At 43.8% G+C, this 22,866-nt stretch overlaps 1 protein-coding gene across 1 annotated transcript in view; it reads right to left on the bottom strand.

The window, feature by feature from the left end:
- LOC149460924 (BOS complex subunit NOMO3-like) overlaps positions 1-18,904 on the bottom strand; it is a 131,551-nt gene extending 112,647 nt beyond the window's left edge. Inside the window, exons 1-3 of the mRNA XM_089679076.1 lie at positions 18,641-18,904; positions 14,451-14,540; positions 11,450-11,495 (exon numbers count right to left, since the gene is read on the bottom strand). Coding sequence (XP_089535202.1) covers positions 11,450-11,495; positions 14,451-14,540; positions 18,641-18,772 — 268 coding nt within the window. The 5' untranslated portion in view covers positions 18,773-18,904. The remainder of the gene's footprint in view (positions 1-11,449; positions 11,496-14,450; positions 14,541-18,640) is intronic.
- Between the last annotated feature and the right edge of the window lie 3,962 nt (positions 18,905-22,866).

The raw sequence follows: 22,866 nt of genomic DNA on the forward strand, positions 1-22,866 counted from the left end.
TGCTCAGCCCAAGACAGGTTTCAACTTTTACAAATCAGAACTTTCATAGTTATTTTTGGGTACAATCCTGGTAGACTGAGAAAGCAGGGCAGTACAGCTGCATTAATTAGTAACTTTTGCAAGGCCTACGTCAGGGGGCTATTTATAGTGGATAGTGAATAAAGAATTCTACTCTAAAGACAATTGGATTTTTTCTACATCCTTACCTGTAAAATCCATTTCTTGGAGTACATCACGGGACACAGAGCAGGCTATTCATGACTATGTGGGTTATATGCCACCTCTAGGTGAATGGACACTGGCCGACCAATCAGAGAGGAAGTCCTCCCCTACATAATCCCTCCTACAAAGGAAATACCGTATTTTCCGGTGTATAAGACGACTGTTTGACCCTTGAAAATCTTCTCAAAAGTCGGGGGTCGTCTTATACGCCGGTACAGGTCAGGGGGCACTTTTTAGGGGGGCGCCACGGTGCTGCCGCAGTCCCCCCCTTCCGACGGAAGGGACACCAAGTACAGGGGTGGGCAGAGGGCTGCAGTCTCTTACCTGGCTCCCACGACGATCCATCCAGGAAGCGCTGCTCCTTCAGTCACTCCGGCCACTCCCTCACTCCTGCCGCTCGGCTCCGCCTCCTCACCGGTGATTGGCCGCCAGAACTGTAGCTCAGGAAAGGCACAAAGGCGGCCAATCACGGGCGAGGAGGCGGAGCCGAGCGGACCCGCGAAAATCGAGTGAGGGTAAGTGTGCAGTGCAGAGGTGCTGCTGCAACCACATATGCTGGCTGCAGCAGTACCATACTAGAACAGGAGTCAGCAAGTGTCTTTGGTGTCAGTGGGAGGAATAGTGCCTATCATTGGTGTCACTGACACCAACGATGGGGCACTATTCCTCCCACTGACACCAACGATGGGGCACTATTCCTCCCACTGACACCAACGATGGGGCACTATTCCTCCCACTGACACCAACGATGGGGCACTATTCCTCCCCCCACTGACGGAGTATTATTCCTCCCACTGACACCAATGACGGGGCGCTATTCCTCCCACTGACACCAATGACGGGGCGCTATTCCTCCCACTGACACCAATGATGGGGCGCTATTCCTCCCACTGACACCAATGATGGGGCGCTATTCCTCCCACTGACACCAATGATGGGGCGCTATTCCTCCCACTGACACCAATGATGGGGCGCTATTCCTCCCACTGACACCAATGATGGGGCGCTATTCCTCCCACTGACACCAATGATGGGGCGCTATTCCTCCCACTGACACCAATGATGGGGCGCTATTCCTCCCACTGACACCAATGATGGGGCGCTATTCCTCCCACTGACACCAATGATGGGGCGCTATTCCTCCCACTGACACCAATGATGGGGCGCTATTCCTCCCCCTGACACCAATGATGGGGCGCTATTCCTCCCCCTGACACCAATGATGGGGCGCTATTCCTCCCCCTGACACCAATGATGGGGCGCTATTCCTCCCACTGACACCAATGATGGGGCGCTATTCCTCCCACTGACACCAATGATGGGGCGCTATTCCTCCCACTGACACCAATGATGGGGCACGATTCTTCCCACTGATACCAATGATGGGGTGCTATTCCTCCCACTGACACCAATGATGGGGCACGATTCGTTGCTCTGACACCAAGGATGGGGCACTATTCCTCCCACTGACACCAATGATGGGGCACTATTCCTCCCACGGACACCAATGATGGGGCACTATTCCTCCCACTGACACTAATGATGGAACACCTATTCCTCACACACTGACACTAATGATGGGGCACCATCATTGGTGTCAATGGGAGGAATAGTGCCCCATCATTGGTGTCAGTGGGAGGAATAGTGCCCCATCATTGGTGTCAGTGGGAGGAATAGTGCCCCATCATTGGAATACCATACCATATTGAAATCAAATCTGATGTTTTTTAATTTTTGGTGTGCGTTGGAAGAGGGGTAGTCTTATACGGCGAGTATAGCCCAAACCCTATATTTTAGCAGGAAAAGTAGGGGGTTGTCTTATACGCCCAGTCGTCTTATACGCCGGCAAATACGGTACTTCAGTTTTTGTAGCAAGCAATGAAATTCCAGAAAGAGGGGATAGACCTCTGTGTCTCACGATGTACTCCAAGAAATTGATTTTACAGGTAAGTATGTAGAAAAAAATACAGTTTTCTTTATCATACAACATGGGTCACAAAGGAGGCTATTCATGACATGATTCATGTGGGATGTCCTAAAGCAACAAAAAAAATGTCCTAATATGCTGTGGCCAAAGGCAGAATCCACCGCTGCTCTGACATCCATTTGTTAGAACCTTGTGAATATACAGACCGAAGACCATGTAGTGGTCTTGCAAACCTGAGTAACTGACGCCTGATGGCAGATAGCCCAAGACACCCCCACACTCCTGGCAGAGTGTGCTCTCACCCGAAAGGGTGGGACTTTAACCTTCAAACCATAGGTTTGAATGATTAACTAGTGGATCTGGATGCCACCTGCCATTTCTGGGCCCTTCTGGCAGCCCAAACCAAGACCTGCCACCAACTTAAGTAAACCCTGACCACTCAAACTACATCCAGAGTATGCAATGCTCTTTCCCCTGTTGACTGTAGAATAAAAAAAAAAAAAATAAAGGCAAGACACTGTCCTGATTAAAACAACTCTAGGCAACTCTAGGCAAGAAGAAACAACTCTAGGCAAGAAGAAACAACTCTAGGCAAGAAGACCAAAGTAGCAAACCTTCTGAGTCAAAGGATTACGTTTCTTTAATTGGTTCAAAAAGCATCATCTGCAAGGACACAAGGGCGGCCTGACAGATGGGACCATCCATGTTACACCCTGTAAGAAGTACCAATCAAGGAGTGAGAACAAAAGGAAAAATAGATAGAGCCGAAACCTGAACTTAAATAGTATTAAGATCAATTTCATTTCCCCTCACGTTAGGAAAAAAAACCTTAAAATCACATATTTCCGCGAGTGCCACTTCCTGGCCTCCCACCAGGCAAATAAGATTTCCAGGTCTTACAATGGAAGCTCCCTGAAGCCGGCTTTCTAGCACTCAAGAAGGCAGAGAAAACAGGACCCAAGATCCCTCGATCCTATTAGCCTTGTTCTTAAATAGCCAAGACTTCAATCTCAGCAATCGTATACAGGATACATTATTGCACCCAAGACAATAGGTCTGGGCAGACCGGAACTGTCCAAGGAACGTCCCTTGCCAGATACACTATGTTGGTGTATCAAGCCCTTCTGGGCTAGGCCAGGCTACCACAATTATTAGCGTTACCTCCTTCCGGATCCTGCACAAAATACACAGCAACAGCTGAATCAGCGGAAAGCATAGATTAGGAGGAAATGGTTTCTACGGTGTTACCAGTGCATCTACCCCTATTGCCAGTGAGACTTTCTACATGGGCACAACCTGTGCAACCTGTTGTAAAACCTGGACGTCAGAAGATCCACATCAAGAGTTACCAAACACTGGCAGATTCTCAGGGTGCAGGGATCATTCTTTTGGTATCAGCTGTTGACCTCTGGGGAAAAAAAAAAAAAAAAACTGCTGCCAGTTTCCTATACCTGGAATATGTACTGCCGAAAAAGACAGCACATGCTATTCTGCCCCAGACAGAATGTGGGTCACCTGAACTGCACAACCCCTAGTGGTTGATATACGCCACTTGAGTGGCATTGTAGGACCAAACCCTGACCACAATCCTGTGCAACTGGTTCATCCAATAGTCCAGAGCAAGGTGTACTGACTGAAGTTCCAAGACACCAATGGGCAGTATTCCCTCCAGTGGAGACAAAATCTCCTGAACTGTAGCCACTTTTAAACCAACCCTCCAATGAGAGAGATAGTTACTACCTTCCATATCACTGGAAGGAAAATTACCCCTTCTCCAGATACCAATTCAGACTCTGCAATACCACGGGGACAAAGCCCTCTGGCAATCCAATGCTTGGACCTCCAGGATCCAGAGAGAAAGAATGTCCCTCTACAAAAGACCTGGAGTGGCACCGCACAAAGGAAACCACTTCAATGTAGATACCATTTCCTCATGCAGAGAAGTACAGAAGGATACACTTTGCTTCTTATATTTCGCTTTAAACGTGAAACCAACTGCTCGCTGAGCAAAGGAACATTAAGGTATTCAAAGATTGCCACCACCCCTTGTCTTCAGTAAGCCGAGCACCAGGGCTAAGAGCTTTGTGAACACTCGAAGGGCTGTGGCCAGCCCAAAGGGCAGTTCCCGAAAACAAAGAAAAAAAAAATGTTAAGTCTTTACTGCAATCAGAGAAACCCTTGACGAGCCTAAAAAATTGGCACATGAAGATATGTATCATTAAGAACTATGGACACCCGAAATTTAGTGATAAAGTGCTATAAAGTGATATATCAGCTACAGGTGGGTCTGTCTGTACAAGTCTGGTAGGTGAACAGCTCACTGCCTTCTTGTATCTGTTAAGGACTTCAGGAGCAAAAAACTTTCCACTATAGTCATTGGCTCAGTTCCAACCTACCTTTTTAAGTTTTCCTGTTCACCTTGGGTGTTACCATTTCTCTGTTGCATGCCCAACAATACCAATTAGCCACTTCGCCCAGGTAGACATCATAGGACGTCCTGCGATTGAAGGGCTTTCACCGTGATGGTGCCTGCACCTGCAGGCAACATCCCCATATAAAAATTTGCAGCTAGCAATTCCCTGTAAAGCAGAAATGATTGGAGTGGCTGGGCAGCGCCTCTATCACTTCTGAGGGTGGTGAAAGAGGTTCACCCCTCCCGCAGCAGCCTTTCCCAGCCCTCACATCCAATTGGGGAGCCCGGGAACACTCCGATTGGCAGCATCAGCTGCACTACACAAAGAGAAAGAAAAATTGATGCTTTTCCTTTCTCTGTGAACCCGGAAACCAGAAGCAATGAGGAGTTCATCACTTCCGTTAATGGCCAGGGAACCAGCTGATCAGACCGATCTGTGTCTGATCGGCTGCATTGGAGGCCAGAAGAGAGATCTGGGGTCTAATAGACCCCAGATGTCTCCATAAGGAGGTCCTGTCATGACCCATGCTATCACAAGGGATGTTGTTCACCCTTGTGATAGCAATAAAGTTGAACAAAAAAAAAAAAAAAAGAAGAAAAAGAAAAAAAGGGACAGTGTAAAAAAAAAAAAAGATTTGTTTGTTTTTCAATTGAGATGTACAGTTTATAGGTCACATTAAAGGTGGAAAGAGTTCTGAAATTAGTTATCCTTGTCTCATTCTTTTACATCACAGAAACCTGACATTTTAACAGGGGTGTGTAGTCTGCTTACATCCAGTGTGTGTGTGTTTGTGTATATTATATATATATATATATATATATATATATATATATATATATATATATATATATATATATACACACACATACACATACATATACATACACACACACATACATACATATACACACACACACACATATATATACATACATACATATATACAGTGGGGATCGAAAGTTTGGGCACCCCAGCTAAAAATTTGTATTAATGTGCATAAAGAAGCCAAGGAAAGATGGAAAAATCTCCAAAAGGCATCAAATTACAGATTAGACATTCTTATAATATGTCAACAAAAGTTAGATTTTATTTCCATCATTTACACTTTCAAAATAACAGAAAACAAAAAAATAGCGTCTGCAAAAGTTTGGGCACCCTGCAGAATTTATAGCATGCACTGCCCCCTTTGCCAAGCTGAGACCTTCCAGTGCCATGGATTGTTCTCAATCATCGTCTGGGAAGACCAGGTGATGTCAATCTCAAAGGTTTTAAATGCCCAGACTCATCTGACCTTGCCCCAACAATCAGCACCATGGGTTCTTCTAAGCAGTTGTCTAGAAAACTGAAACTGAAAATAGTTGACGCTCACAAAGCTGGAGAAGGCTATAAGAAGATAGCAAAGCGTTTTCGGATGTAAATATCCTCTGTTCGGAATGTAATTAAGAAATGGCAGTCATCAAGAACAGTGGAAGTTAAAGCAAGATCTGGAAGACCAAGAAAAATATCAGACAGAACAGCTCGCAGGATTGCGAGAAAAACAATTCAAAACCCACGTTTGACTGCACGATCCCTCCAGAAAGATCTGGCAGACACTGGAGTTGTGGTACACTATTCCACTATAAAGAGATACTTGTACAAATATGGTCTTCATGGAAGAGTCATCAGAAGAAAACCTCTTCTACGTCCTCACCACAAAAATCATCATTTGAACTTTGCAAATGAACATATATACAAGCCTGATGCATTCTGGAAACAAGTTCTGTGGACCGATGAGGTTAAAATTGAACTTTTTGGCCGGAATGAGCAAAGGTACGTTTGGAGAAGAAGGGGCACAGAATTTAATGAAAAGAACCTCTGTCCAACTGTTAAGCATGGGGTTGGATCAATCATGATTTGGGGTTGTATTGCAGCCAGTGGCACAGGGAACATCTCACGACTAGAAGGAAAAATGGATTCAATAAAATTTCAGCAAATTTTGGATGGTAACTTGATGCCATCTGTGAAAAACCTGAAGTTAAAGAGAGAATGGCTTCTACAAATGGATAATGATCCTAAACATACCTCAAAATCCATGGGGGATTACATCAAGAGGCGTAAACTGAAGGTTTTGCCATGGCCTTCACAATCTCCTGACCTCAACATAATTGAAAATCTATGGATAGACCTTAAAAGAGCAGTGCGTGACAGACAGCCCAGAAATCTCAAAGAACTGGAAGACTTTTGTAAGGAAGAATGGGCAAAGATACCTCAAACAAGAATTGAAAGACTCTTGGCTGGCTACAAAAAGCGTTTACAAGCTGTGATACTTGCCAAAGGGGGCAGTACAAGGTATTAACTCTGCAGGGTGCCCAAACTTTTGCAGACGCCATTTTTTTGTTTTCTGTTATTTTGAAAGTGTAAATGATGGAAATAAAATCTAACTTTTGTTGACATATTATAAGAATGTCTAATCTGTAATTTGATGCCTTTTGGAGATTTTTCCACCTTTCCTTGGCTTCTTTATGCACATTAATACAAATTTTTAGCTGGGGTGCCCAAACTTACGATCCCCACTGTATATATACACACCCTGTTCCAAATCATTATGCAAATTCTATTTAAGTGTCACAAAGATTAAATGTTTTTTTTTTTTTCAGTTTAACTCATGGATGGCATTGTGTCTCAGGGCTCTTTTGATGACTGAAAACAATCTCGGACACCTGTAATAATTAGATTGGCAGGTGAGCCCAATTTAAGGAAAAACTACTAAAGGACAGTGTTCCCCATTATTAAGCAGAGCACCATTTTCAAGCAATATGGGGAAAAAAAAGGATCTCTCTGCTGTCGAAAAGAGTGAAATAGTTCAATGCCTTCGACGAGGTATGTAAACATTAGATATTTTGCGAAAACATAAGCGTGATCATCACACTATTAAGAGATTTGTGGCCGATTCAGAGCACAGACGGGTTCGTACAGATAAAGGCACATTGAGGAAGATTTCTGCCAGATCCATGTATCAGATCAAGAGAGCAGCTGCTAAAATACCATTACATAGCAGCAAACAGATATTTGAAGCTGCTGGTGCCTCTGGAGTCCCACGGACACCAAGGTGTAGAGTCCTCCAGAGTCTTGCAACTGTGCATAAACCTTCTATTCGGCCACCACTAAACAATGCTCACAAGCAGAAACGGCTGCATTGGGCAGAAAAATACATGAAGACTAATTTTCAAACAGTCCTGTTCACTGATGAGTGCCGTGCAACCCTGGATGGTCCAGATGGATGGAGTAGTGGATGTTTGGTGGACGGCCACCCTGTTCCAACAAGGCTGCGACGTCAGCAAGGTGGTGGTGGAGTCATGTTTTGGGCCGGAATCATGGGAACAGAGCTGGTCAGCCCCTTTAGGGTCCCCGAAGGTGTAAAGATGACCTCTGCAAAGTATGTGGAGTTTATGAATGACCACTTTCTTCCATGGTACAGAAGGAAGAACTATGCTTTCCGTAATAAAATCATCTTCATGCATGACAATGCACCATCTCATGCTGCAAAGAATACCTCTGCATCAATGGCTGCTATGGGGATAAAAGGAGAGAAAGTCATGGTGTGGCCTCCATCCTCCCCTGACCTCAATCCTATTGAGAACCTTTGGAGCATCCTCAACCAAAAGATCTATGAGGGTGGGAGGCAGTTTACATCCAAACAGCAGCTCTGGGAGGCTATTCTGACATCTTGCAAACAAGTTCAAGCAGCAACTGTCCAAAAACTCACAAGTTCAATGGATGCAAGACTTGTGAAGCTGCTATCAAATAAGGGTTCCTATGTTAAAATGTAACATGACCTGTTAAAATGTTTAAAAAGTTAAAATGTTGTTAAAAGTTTGATTGAAATAGCTTTTGATTTCAGTAAATATGCTGCAAACACAACAAATGACAATTTTCAGTTCTTTACAACCTATAAAGTGTTTTGAAACTTACTGTGCGTAATAATTTGGAACAGTGCATTGTAAGCTTATGTTAAAAAAAAAATACTGTTATCATTAGGAGGTTTGTTCAATAAAATTTAAATTGTACTCATAATAGCTGATAACATGAGAATTATGCTGACTGTTATTTACATCACTTATTTAGGTAAATGAGAAAACTATCATTTGCATAATAATTTGGAACAGGGTGTGTATATATATATATATATATATATATATATATATATATATATATATATATATATATATACACACATATATATATATATATATATATATATATATATATATATATATATATATATATATACATATACATATATATACATATACATATATATATATATATATATATATATATATATATATATATATACAGTCAGGTCCATAAATATTGGGACATTGACACAATTCTAACATTTTTGGCTCTATACACCACCACAACGGATTTGAAATGAAACAAACAAGATGTGCTTTAACTGCAGACTGTCAGCTTTAATTTGAGGGTATTTTCATCCAAATCAGGTGAACGGTGTAGGAATTACAACAGTTTGCATATGTGCCTCCCACTTGTTAAGGGACCAAAAGTAATGGGACAATTGGCTTCTCCGCTGTTCCATGGCCAAGTGTGTGTTATTCCCTCATTATCCCAATTACAATGAGCAGATAAAAGGTCCAGAGTTAATTTCAAGTGTGCTATTTGCATTTGGAATCTGTTGCTGTCAACTCTCAAGATGAGATCCAAAGAGCTGTCACTATCCGTGAAGCAAGCCATCATTAGGCTGAAAAAAAAAACCCATCAGAGAGATAGCAAAAACATTAGGCGTGGCCAAAACAACTGTTTGGAACATTCTTAAAAAGAAGGAACGCACCGGTGAGCTCAGCAACACCAAAAGACCCGGAAGACCACGGAAAAAAACTGTGGTGGATGACCGAAGAATTCTTTCCCTGGTGAAGAAAATACCCTTCACAACAGTTGGCCAGATCAAGAACACTCTCCAGGAGGTAGGTGTATGTGTGTCAAAGTCAACCATCAAGAGAAGACTTCACCAGAGTGAATACAGAGGGTTCACCACAAGATGTAAACCACTGGTGAGCCTCAAAAACAGGAAGGCCAGATTAGAGTTTGCCAAACGACAGCAAACAAGCCTTCACAGTTCTGGAACAACATCCTATGGACAGATGAGACCAACATCAACTTGTACCAGAGTGATGGGAAGAGAAGAGTATGGAGAAGGAAAGGAACTGCTCATGATCCTAAGCAAACCACCTCATCAGTGAAGCATGGTGGTGGTAGTGTCATGGCGTGGGCATGTATGGCTGCCAATGGAACTGGTTCTCTTGTATTTATTGATGATGTGACTGCTGACAACAGCAGCAGGATGAATTCTGAAGTGTTTCGGGCAATATTATCTGCTCATATTCAGCCAAATGCTTCAGAACTCATTGGACGCCGCTTCACAGTGCAGATGAACAATGACCCAAAGCAACCAAAGAGTTTTTTAAGGGAAAGAAGTGGAATGTTATGCAATGGCCAAGTCAATCACCTGACCTGAATCCGATTGAGCATGCATTTCACTTGCTGAAGACAAAACTGAAGGGAAAATGCCCCAAGAACAAGCAGGAACTGAAGACAGTTGCAGTAGAGGCCTGGCAGAGCATCACCAGGGATGAAACCCAGCGTCTGCTGATGTCTATGCGTTCCAGACTTCAGGCTGTAATTGACTGCAAAGGATCTGCAACCAAGTATTAAAAAGTGAAAGTTTGATTTGTGATTATTATTCTGTCCCATTACTTTTGGTCCCTTAACAAGTGGGAGGCACATATGCAAACTGTTGTAATTCCTACACCGTTCACCTGATTTGGATGTAAATACCCTCAAATTAAAGCTGACAGTCTGCAGTTAAAGCACATCTTGTTCGTTTCATTTCAAATCCATTGTGGTGGTGTATAGAGCCAAAAATGTTAGAATTGTGTCGATGTCCCAATATTTATGGACCTGACTGTATATACATACATACATATACACACACACATTTTATGTTTGGGGTTCTAAACAATTTTCTACTAAAAAAAAAAAAAAAAAAAAAAGATTTTTACATATTTGTGAGAAGTGTCAGAATTGGCCTTGTGTTGAAATGGCTAAATGAGAAATCTAAAGCAAATATGAAACCCCCTGATAATGGCCATAGCACCAAGTACAGACCCAAGAGCTAAAAAGATTTCACCACTCAAGTGCCCAAGAGATTCCATTAGCTAGATTAAAGGATAAGTTCACCTTATTCATCTTATTTTGCAGAGAAGAAAAAAAAAAAATGTGCATTTACTATTTTTTTGGGAGCCTGGAAAACACTGCACCAGCGATCAGCAGATCGCTGGTGCTATGCAGGACTCCTGCAGACCTATCCGTGAACCTGTGTATTCGTACCTCGTACAGATTAGGAAGAATCAATGAACTACCAGTTCAATAGTGCCGTGGTAGTTCACTGAGAACTACAAGCTGACAGCCGCAAAAGGCCGTCAGAACTTGTAGTTTTCCCATTCACAGAATACTGTGAATGAGTGATGAGGGTATAGCTCCTAACAGCCACATTTTAAAAAAAAATTGTGACAGCCAGTCACAGTTTTTTATTAGAATGTAAGAGTTAAAGCATGGATTCGCATTTTACCATACACAAAGCCAAAGTTTAAAAAAAAATTAATAGAACAGACAACAGTGCTGAAAGCATTGCTATGTTCCACTAATATTGTATGTAACATGTAAGAAGATTTCAGTTGGATTATGTGAAGCTTTTATGTGCATCTGGGGATTTACTGATTATACCCAAGTAATGCAAATAGGTGAAACCAGGGAATGTAAAATATACACACACACAAAGCCACAGGGAGCTGAACACAGCTATTACAGATAGCAAACAGAAACTTACCAAAACTCCACCCTAGGGGAGGCTCAATCTTAAGAACAAAATCCCCCTGCAAGAATAAAAGATGAACCAACATACTGTAATGACAACTGTCCTGTAGTACGTAAGTGTATGAAGAACAATAATATGCAAATATTACTATGTATAAGTAAATAATCCAGTCATGCAATATGTTTTTTTTTGTTGGCTTGATGTGACAGAGGATTTTCTTAATAGGCAGATATTCTCTAACTTAAAGTGGATCTAAATGCAACTTTTGTTTTTAAATAATAAACATGTTATACTTATCTGTTCTGTGCAATGGTTTTGCAAAGAGCAGCCCTGATCCTCCTCTGCCAGGATCCCCCGCCAGTGCTCTGGACTCCTCCCCTTGCCAAGTGCCCCCAGAACAAGGCGCTTGTTCTGGGGGCACTCCTGCATACTCACTCCCAAGCCGGCTGTGTGTCCCTATTGACACACAGCACATGGCACTGCCCTGCCCCCAGCTTTCTCCTCACTAGCTGTGATTGACAGCAAGGGCCAATAGCTCCCACTTCTGCCTCGCCATCCAATGAGGAGAGAGAGAGCTAAAAGAGCTGATGCTCTCGTGCACATGCAGGTTTTTTTTTTTACCTTAAAGTGATAGTAGGCCAACTTTTCTACACTGGTGAATAGTGTGGGTATGTCCCCCGCACCTGCACGTGGATAAATACCTGTTCTCCATGTTTTCTGGATAACCTCCTGGGCTCTCTACATCTTATCTGATTTGATCGCTCGCCAGTATACTGGAAATTTGGCCATCATGATGCAGATTATCTGTATGTATCGGGTTCTGTTATGCATTTTTTTTGTAAAATAACAAACATGTTATACTTACCTACTGTGTGCAGTGGTTTTGCACCGAGCAGCCTGGATCCTCTTCCTTCTTGGGTCCCCAGCAGGTTCTCCTGCCCCCTACCACCTGTCGGGTGCTCCCACAGCAAGCAGTTTGCCATGGGGGCACCCGCTGCTCCATGTGTCCATTCACGCAGGGAGACGCAGCTTTGCCACTTCCCCTCTCTCTCACTGGCTGAGATTGAAAGCAGTGTGAGCCAATGGCAGAGACACGGGACAGCCGAGGCTGTCATTCACATCGCTGGATCGCGATGAGGCCCAAGTATTGAGGGGGCAGGGGGGAGCTGCACAAAGAAGGTTTTTTATCTTCATGCATAGAATGCATGAAGGTAAAAAACCTTCAGTTTTTACAACTTTAATCCTCTTGAAACATGCTGAGGAAAATGCTGAGGACTTGCTATTGCTATTTGTCTTTGAAACTGCTGAGAGTGAAAGCTCCAGGATTATTGTAATGCAAGAATACACAGAACATAACTGGATACTAACATTTATAGGTAAAGTTGATCCAGGGAATATCGGATTGCCTCTCGGGGGATCAGGAAGGAATTTTTTTCCCTTCAGGACAGGGGCGGACTGACAACTCATGGGGCCCTTGGGCAATAGGGGATCATGGGCCCCCTGTGTCCTTGCCCAAACTCAAAAAAAAGCCTATGAAAAAGGTACCAGGGGCATCTCATGGGGCCCCCTACTGACCCCGGGCCCTCGGGCAGTGCCCAAGTTTCCAAATGGTCAGTCCGCTCCTGCTTCAGGAGCAAATTGGATCATTATTTGCTGGGTTTTTTGCTTTCCTCTGGATCAACTGCAGGTATAGGATTATAACTTTTTTTTTTTTTAATGGTTGAACTGCATGGACTTTTGTCTTTTTTCAGCCAGACTAACTATGTAACTATTCACAAAAAAAAGGAATAGATTATTATTTACCAGCAAATTCTGCTCTTGTCATGAGCTTTTTTTATTTTGTATTGTTTTTAACAAAAATTTTATGTGTTAATAAAGAATGTCAGGGTGATATTTTTCCGTTATATTTTTATAAGCAGTGTTCTGTGAGTTACTGTTTGGGGCACCTTAAAAGTCGAGATATAGGGTTTTTTCCCCCCCATTTTTGCACTTTAATACATTCCCTGTATTAAGGTAAAAAAATGTCCAAGTAGTCCTCTCTCAATCCAGCACTGTGCCTCTCTGCACCGGCAATGGTCTGTGTTCCCCTTCTCACAATACATAGAAGCAGCAGCGAGATCCATTGGATCCTGCTTCTGTCAATTAATTCCTGTGAGGAGGGAGGGGCCAAGCCACTCTGTGTGTGTCTAGGTACTCTCACAGACTGGTTTTGGAGTGAGGCTGCAGGTGTGACTCCACAGCAAGCAGATTGCTATGTGGGCACACCCCTTGTCCTCTGCCCTGCTAACCCCCAGTCCTCTGCGTACAAACTGCTGACAACTGTACTCTGCCCTACAAACTACTGACCCCTATACTTGGCCCCAAAGACTAGTGACCCTTGTACAATGCCCTACATACTACTTAAACTGGCCGGATCTCAACCCAGTAAGTCTGGCCAGATCTCAAAGTAGGCAGTCAGGCTAGAATTGAGGCCTGAAACTAATCGGGTAAATCAGCATGCAGTACCAATTTTTCTGCCTTCATGATGGACTCATGGAATTAAGAATGAAAGTGAATGGCAAGTTTCTCACTGAAGCTAAATTTTAAGGTAGGTTAAGTTTATACTTACAGTGACATTTGTTTAATTATATTTTCTGCTTTTTCTTCATGCCTCAGCTAACTACTTCAAGGGAAAAAAAAAAAGGTACTGTGTCCAGGTGATCTTTGATCTCTTCCATGTCATTCAGGTAGAACCCCATCTCTTGAAGGTTGTCCACCCCTGATATAAATGTACTGTAATACGCACTTCTGATCCCCAGAACCAATCACAAAAAGATTTCCAGATATGTTGGAAAATCTTCCTGGAGAAGAGGCAAGGTTGACTTTCCATTTCATGGTGGTTGGGTATAATTGTTTCCTTTAAAGGTGTCAATAGTGTGTTCCTTCTTAATTATCTTTGTTGTGTATTCATTTTTATTGTGTAAATAGATACCCTTTTATGCCATGATTTCTTTAGCTTTCTCTACTTACTCACCTTGTCATAAAGAGGAATCATGAAGTAACCATTATTTGGTGCACAGTCAGTCTGGTATTTCAATGTGCCTTGTTTGGTATATAGTTTAATCTAAAACAACAAACATGATTTACATAATTACAGTATTGCTAACTATATTTCACTTTAAAAACATGTTATATAACATACTACATACAAATATAAATGTTACATAACTTAAGAATACAAAATGTGTAAAGATGATGCTGCTAGTGGACAGTATCAGGTTCACGGAAGGAAGCAAACTAATCATTCCCATTTGTATTCACAAGCATTTGCTCCACCAGTTTAGTTGAGCTGAACCAATCACACCAGCAAATATTCTTCTTATATACCTGAAAGCAAAGCAGGTTCAAACACTTAGGATAACATTTGTAAAGCAGTCAATCTGACATTCAAACATTCACTGCAGGTGAATCTCCCAGGTATTTGTGTCTTAAGTGACTGACTGATTTACCATCAGTAAATGTTTGGTGAAAATAACATTGATTGCTTTACAAATATGCCCCTTAAAGTGGAGCTCCACCCAAAAGGGGAAGTTCCACTTTAAGCCTTTTTCCCCGCTCCCCATTAAGGATTGGCACATTTGGGGAGCAGGTACCTGAATTTGACAGGTACCCACTCCCACTTCCGCTGCGATCGCCTAGGCGATCGGAAGCGGAAGTTGTCCCCACCCCCCTTCCCTCCCCATAGTCTTCTGGGACACGGGACAGGTCCCAGAGGACTACAGGGCCAATCACAAAGTGCAGCACTTCTCCTGCATGCGCAGTGGGCACCCAGCTGTGAAGCTGCAAGCTGTCACAGCTGGGTGCTCACACTGAAGATGCCGGTGCCAGGGAGAGAAGACAGCCGGTGAAACCAGCGGTGGTGAGGACACCGCTGGACCAAGGGACAGGTATGTGGCTGTATTTTAAAAGTCAGCAACTACAGTGTTTGTAGCTGCCAACTTTTTTTTCAGGTGGAACGCCGCTTAAAAGAGTATATACAGCCAAAAGGGTTTTATTTGGCTAGAGTAGGGAAGGGTTAGAACCCCATGTTGAATTTTCCCTATCTGGGGCTTCATTAACCTCCCTAGCGGTCTGATTATGTCCATATTTCTGTGCTCAAAGCGGTACTTTTTTTGCATGGAAATATGTTTGTTTGTTTTTTTTATTGTAGGCCTGTAATTTTTAGGAATAACTCACTGAAATCTGTCCGAACAAGTCTAGTAAACATCCCGGGTATGTTATAATTTATGATCTTGGGTTTCAAATTTAAATTTATTAAATAATCATAAAAAATATAATAAATTTATTTCAATAATATAATCAAACCAAAAACACTGAAATGTGAAATATAGCGCCAAGTTCGCACATCACTGAGCAAAGTCGCAAAATCGTTTTCAGTGTCTGATGATGAATTTCCCCATGAATCATTATCACTCAATGCTGCAAGTAGTTCTAATTTCCCATCGCTGTTCTCTAGGTGGTCTAAAACCGCTTTTAACGCAAAGGGACGCTTTTTGGACGCCATGGACATTTCTCAGTTTCCAGGCAGAAAGAACGGTAAAAATGCAGGCAGGGCACAGGACAAAACACTAGGGACAAAATGTATGTGAAATGGTTTGATACAGTAATGTTTTACTATGTTATTTTAGTGTACTGAGTGAACGTCACAATATGTAATTTTAAAATTTCCCGCCGTTCCGTCCCCCGTATGTCCCAACGCTCGCAGGGAACGGAACCCAGATGACAGATGCCGGCATCCGGCGGAGTACATTACAGGGGACACTGCAGGAGGGACATCGCGGGAGCGCAGGACAAGGTAAGTGACTGAGGGATCCCGGAGCAGCGCCGCATGGTAAGCCCGAGTGTAGCTCGGGTTACCGCTTTTGGTACCTGAAACTTTACCCCGAGCTACACTAGGGAATACCACCAGGGGGGTTAAAGAGCTTTCACCTACTGTAATGGTGATAATTTTACAAGCCTGAGGGGGAGAGGTATGCAAACCATAAGAAGCTTGGGAGGGTTTCATTCCCTTTTTTAACCACAAAAACTATTTGTATTTCTGTTTCCCTGTTGCAGATTTTCCTTCACGTACTGTTTAATAGAAATGGTGTCAGTGGGACAGTAGGTAAGAGAAAATCTCTGACACCAGACAGCATTACAAACTCAGCAGGAGAAATAGGGAAGGGTAAAACAAAGTCAAGCTTTTTTTTTTTCACTGTCTGTATCCTTTTATGTCTCCAAACTAGATAGTGAAGCTTAATTTCTCAAAGCGAGTCCTTTCTATCTCTTCTGGTTTTGCACAGAGCAGCCCCAATTCTCCTTTTCTCAGGTCCCACACTGACGCTCCTGGTCCCTCCTGTCTGCCGCGTGCCCCCACAGCAAGCAGCTTCCTATGGGGGCATTCATGCATGCTCCCTCCTGAGCCTCACACTATGTATCCATTGACACAGAGTATGGCAGCCTCGTCCCCTCCTCACTGGCTGTGATTGACAGCTGCAGAAGCCAATGGCTCCCGCTGCTATCTCTGAGCCAATGAGGAGGGAGAGAGCAGCTGCTCTCATGCTCAGCGATGGATTGAGATCTGGCACAGGTAAGTATAAGGGGGAGCTGAGAGAGAGCTGCATGCAGAAGGTTTTTACCTTAAAGTGATAATAAAGGCAACTTATGTATTTAAAAATAACAAACATGTCATGCTTACCTGCTCTGTGCAGTGGTTTTGTACAGAACAATCCTCCTCTTCTCAGGTCCCCTGCCGGTGCTTCTGGCCCCTCCCTCTTGCTGAGTGCCCCCAGAGCAAGCAGCTTGCTTTGGGGGTAACCAAACAAGCTCACTCCCGAGCAACTGTTCTGCATTTTCATTCACATAGAGCGCACAGCTCGGCCTGTCCTCGCTATCGCCTCATTGGCTTACTGGCTGTGATGGACAGTAGCAGGAGCCAATGGCTCCTGCTGCTGTGTCAACCAATGAGGATGGAGAGTCCCGGGACAGCCACTGCTCTTGTGCACATTGCTGGATCCAGAAGAAGCTTACGTAAGCATTAGGGGGGGTGCTGCTGCATACAGGTTTTTTACCTTCATGCACAGAATGCATGAAGGTAAAAAAACCCTAAGCCTTTACAACCACTTTCATGCACACCTTGAAACATGCTTCACCCTGTAAACAAAAATGTCAAAGTCAGCAGCTACAGATACTGTAGCTGCGAACTTAAAAAAACAAAACACACACACACTTACCTGTCCCAGGATCCAGCAAGGTCCTCACCCCTCCCGGCTCTTTGCCAGGTCCAGAAACCGGTATCTGATCTGTGGGCAGCCAACTGACTTCTTGCGGATTCACAGCCGCACACGTAGGAGCCACGCTGCGCCCTGTGAAAGGTCCCACAGTCTCCTTGGACCTGTGACATGTCCCAAAAGGCTATGGGGGAATAAGGGGGGGGGGGGTTCGAGCTCCTGTCCTGATCGTCTAGGCCCTAAGCAGTTAAGAGTGCAAGTGGGAGGAGGTACTTGTCAAAATCAGGTACCCCACCCCCCAAAAAAATTCCAAATATGGGAGAGGAGGAAGAAAACCAAAACTTCCCCTTTTGGGTAATGTAAAAAAGCCTCAAGAAGCACCTTCACTCCGACTTCCTGGGTTTAGTTTTCCCTGATGTATGGAATATAAAAGTTCTAATTCTTATTATTCTCCTAGATTGTAAGATCGAAAGAGCAGGGCCCTCAATCCCCTCATGTTTTGCATTGTATTGGTATTGTTCTGTCACATGTTCTGTCCCCCTTTGTAATGTACAGCGCTGAGCGAACTATTGACTCTTTATAAATACTGTATAATAATGCCAGAGATGATCTCCCTGCCCTAACCTGTACAAATGAAGAAATCACTGTCCCTTCCATAGTAAAATGAAAAGCTGGCAGTGTTCTCCTTCTCAGCCTGTGACATCTCTCTGGGAATTGGGAGCTGTGGAAAAGTAACATTATGACCGATGTATTCCCCAACAAGGAGCCCCCAGCTGTCTGGAGTCCTGCAGGGTGACCTGGGGTCAAAGGTCATCAGCATGGAATGAATGGAGGCTGAGGCCTGGCCAGAGGAAGAGGTGTCAGCACAGAGGAGTCGGGTGACACCGTGACTCCTTCTATCCCCGGTGCTATGTGTTCCGAGGTTACAGATGACTCGGTCATAGGTCGCACCCACCTCAATCAGCGAGTAGTTTATATCCACGTCCGATTTGACGAACCCCCCGCACCCCACCACGATGTCATCCGCCGCCTGCCCACGGCCCCAGCACAGAACACACAGCACCGTCCACAACACCAGGGCGCCCATTCTTTCCGTCCTGACAGGTGTCTCCCTTCTCCGGGCCCCGCTCAGCACGCCGCTTCGAGCTTTCCGCTGACACAACTTAACTGTGTCAGTCTCAGGCCGACAGGACTTCCTAGCGCAGGCGCACTACTCCCCGGTTTAGCCAGGGAGAGAGAGCTTCAGCTTGTCTCCATGACCACGACACTGAAGAGAGAATCGCGCTGTGCTTTGCTGCCACCTAGTGAGCAGGAGGACTAACTGAGCATTGGTCAGGTCTCGGCCATGTGTTCTAATGTGCAGAAATTTCTGGGGAGGCAATCACAGTTCAAATGATATTAAAGCAGTACAAAACCCAAAAGCAAACATTTATTTATATTGCAGCCTATCAATTCTTAGACGTGATGGTTGTATTAGTCTCATTTTTAGGATTTCTTTATTTTTTTTCACCAGGTGATTCAGCCAGCATTTCTGTTGTTTTTCAGGGACACAAGCTCTCCAGCAGCATGTATCAGTTTTCAGGTTTCATTTACCACTGGCAGATGTGATTAAAGCGATACTAAAGATTTGCTTTTTTTCTTTGACACGAGATAACGGCCTTAATTTGGACATGGGGTTCCTCAATCATTATCCAACATTTTATGACTCCCTCTGTGAGTGTTGTTCTCCCCCCCCAGTCTTTGCTTTTGCTTTGCTGTGTCTTATCTCTAGGCTAACCCTAGGCTTGTGTTTCTTTCTGCTTTTTTTTTTTCCTCATCCCCCACATCTCTTCTAATATCCTGCTAAAACTTTGTAATATTACTGCTTGGACCTTGAAGAAGGGGACATACCCCGAAAGCTTGTCCTCAAAATTGTATCTTAGCGCAAATAAAAAAAGTATCATGTCAGTACTCAATTGTTTCTCTTTTTCTTTGGAAATCTACAAACATGTCTATACTTACCTGCCGGAGCTCCTGGCTCCTCCTTTCTCTTGGGTGCCCCACATAGCCACATTCACACATGGAGCCACGGCTTGGCCCCGCCCCCTCTCCCTCTCCGCATTGGCTGACTGGATGTGATTTACATCAGTGCAAGCTTGCTGTCTCAGCCAATGAGGCAGAGACCTGGGACAGCCAAGGCTGTTGTGCACATTGATGGATCGCGTTGGGGTTCAGGGCTGGGGGCACTGCTGCTCACAGGTTTTCTACCTACATTCATAGAATGCATGAAGGTAAAACTCTTGAGCCTTTACAACTGCTTTAAACTGATCAGCTTTTATTTATTCATGTAAAACCTTTTTTCTAAAAGGGAAAAAACTGCTGTAATTGATTATAACATGTGAGCTGGGGTTTGGCTTCGGTTTGTTAGTGTATCTAAATCTGTTAATTAATTTAACACTCTGCTCCCCACAGACTGACAACACGGCTGTGCCTACTGTGTTCATTTCTCCAGAGTAGTGTCTTACTAATACAAGAGGTGGGTTACTGGCCAGATGATCAGGTGTAAACAGAGGGAAAAAAGCCCAAAAAAAAGAAAACTAATGCCGCCACTTTATCTAATGATTGGTAAGATGCAACATAATACATTTTTGGTTTGGGGTTTATTTAACACTTTAAACCCTTGGTTTTTAAGCACTTTCACCAGCTAATTTAATCACTTAGCCCAGGTTTACATGTGTGTGGGCCAGTTCTGACAGCGAGATTTCAGCCCCCTCCAGTGCAACTTTGTTCAGCGGTTCTGGTGCAATTCAGGTGCGAATTGTCAAAGTGTATGACATTGAAAATCACACATGTACCAGACTCAAAATCATAATAGGCTCTTTCTGAAAATCCACTGCGGCCATCCAGCACATATGTGAAATGGCTCCTATGAAAAGGCTGCAGGTTCACATGCCAAAACACATCCAATTTGTATATACTGTATGTGAACCAAGGCTTACCGAGTTCATCTTTTGCCCTTGTTCCTGTTTAAGCTGGGCCGTGACCAGTGCCCCAGGTTTCCTGTATCATCATGGATCTTTTCACACCTAGAAACCTCTGGAGTCGCCCTAGCATGTATGGACAAGCATTGTGTCTCCCTACACTGTGTGCATCAATAGAAACACACAGCCCTGTAGCCTAGGAGAGCAAGGCACTTCCTTGCTCTTCCATTCCCCCCTCCCCCCACTGCTCTAAGTTAACAGACAGATCACAGACTGCACTGTCCACTGTTAACTCTTTCCTAAGAGGAGCGGAAGTTCAGGGAAGCAGCACTGAGAAAACAGGAGCCAGCAGCACTGAAACAACAAGAACTTGGCAAACAGTTTACTGGAAGATGTTTCTGTTATTGTGCTCAATGTATTAGGCAAAAAAATGCTAATGGTTAAGGCTAGGTTCACATCTCTGCATGTATAAAATCACACCCTTTCCTGACATGCAGAGAAACATACTGCACTGTAGTAGACACACAGGGGTGCAAATAATTTTTAATGGCACCCCACACTTTAGCATCAGTGGCACATTTTCATGCACACCAAACCCAATGTTGCAGAAGCACCATGCAGTTAAGTGCAGCGTGATTTCACAAAAGGGTCATGTTCTTCTTTCCCCACATTTTTCCTGGGTAGGACAGCACATTGAAATGAATGGGTTACCCTACACGAAGCCCAAAGAGATATATAATAAGGCTTAATACTACTAATTGTAGGGATAGTTTCCCTAGGGCTTGAAAAGTCCACCCCACAAAGAGAGTAGCATATGCTTGTCTCAAGGATTAAGCCATGATCCAGGGAATATCCGATTGCTTTTCAAGGGATCAGGAGGGCATTTTTTTCCCTGCAGGAGTAAATTGGATCATGCTTTGCTGGGGGGTTTTTTGTCTTCCTCTGAATCAACTGTGGGTATAGGATTATAACTTTTTTTTAATGGTGGAACTAGATTGACTTTTGTCTCTTTTCAGCCAGACTGTGTAACTATGTAAGATACACACGGCCTGTACAGTGAAGCTGCAGATGGCTCATTAAATCAGTTATGGTTCCTTTGATTGCTCCATCTGTTACTTGCCAAGGCCATCAGAGCTTCGCCTGCAATTAGTAACCTGACCATTTTTTGTAGTAAATATAAGGGTCTTGCCCAGGGGTGGACTGACCATTCAAGCACTTGGGCACTGCCCGAGGGCTCGGGGTCAGTAGGGGGCCCCATGAAATGCCCCTGGTACCTTTTTTATTGGCTTTTGCAGTGTGGGCAAGGACCCAGGGGCCCCATGATCCCCTATTGCCCGGGGGCCCCATGAGTTGTCAGTCTGCCCCTGGTCTTGCCTCCTTTTTCAGCTTAACAGGCTTAAAATGCAGGTGCAAACAGGAGAAAAGACAAGTGCCCTTAAGTATAATGGTGGCTGTGTCTGCATTGCTGCATAACCCAGCCAGTTGATCAGTATGGTAAACTGATGTGCACAACTCTTCAGAATATAAAAATCCAGGGCCTTGTGGCCATGTCAAGAATACACTGGAGGTAATTTACTAAATCTGGAGCACTCAGAATCCTGTGTAGCTGTGCATGGTAGCCAATCAGCTTCTAACTTCACCTTGCTCAATTAAGCTTTGAGAATAAAAACTGGAAGCTGACTGGTTTCTGTGCAGAGCTGCAGCAGATATTGCACACTCCAGTTTTAGTAAATTCCCCACTGCGACAGGTAGTCTATTATGGCCTGTTATATGTTTGACCAGTGCACAATAACAAAAATGCATACTAGTCTTCCACTGTATAAAAGAAAGAACAGGGCTAACATACCGATTCCTGATCCCAAGTCAAAAATTGAGTAGGATTAAAAAATCCAGCAGCTTAGTAGCAGAAGTAAAAATGTTAATTTCTTGGAGCTAGTGGGTAGTTGCAGAATGGTACAGCAGCAATAAAGACACAGAGTCCAGTTGCGATAAAACGTGGAACTTGTGTTGAAGAGAATTGCAAACTGCAAACACCCCAGCATGAGAGCACTGCTTGGGGAAATACTCACAGTTCAGTTCAAATGCAAATTATTCAGTTCAAATGTAGAAATGCAGCAGGAGGAGATGCATCAACAGTGTCTGTTTCAGAAGGTGGAGTGCAGCCTGGCTGGTCCAATCCCAGAAAGGGAAAGCTTCCTTGTAGGATTGCAAGTGTCTGTCC

This window comes from Staurois parvus, unplaced genomic scaffold, assembly GCF_062004578.1.
Source record: "Staurois parvus isolate SC_StPar_1 unplaced genomic scaffold, SC_StPar_1.0 ptg000217l, whole genome shotgun sequence".
In the NCBI taxonomy this organism is placed as follows: domain Eukaryota; kingdom Metazoa; phylum Chordata; class Amphibia; order Anura; family Ranidae; genus Staurois; species Staurois parvus.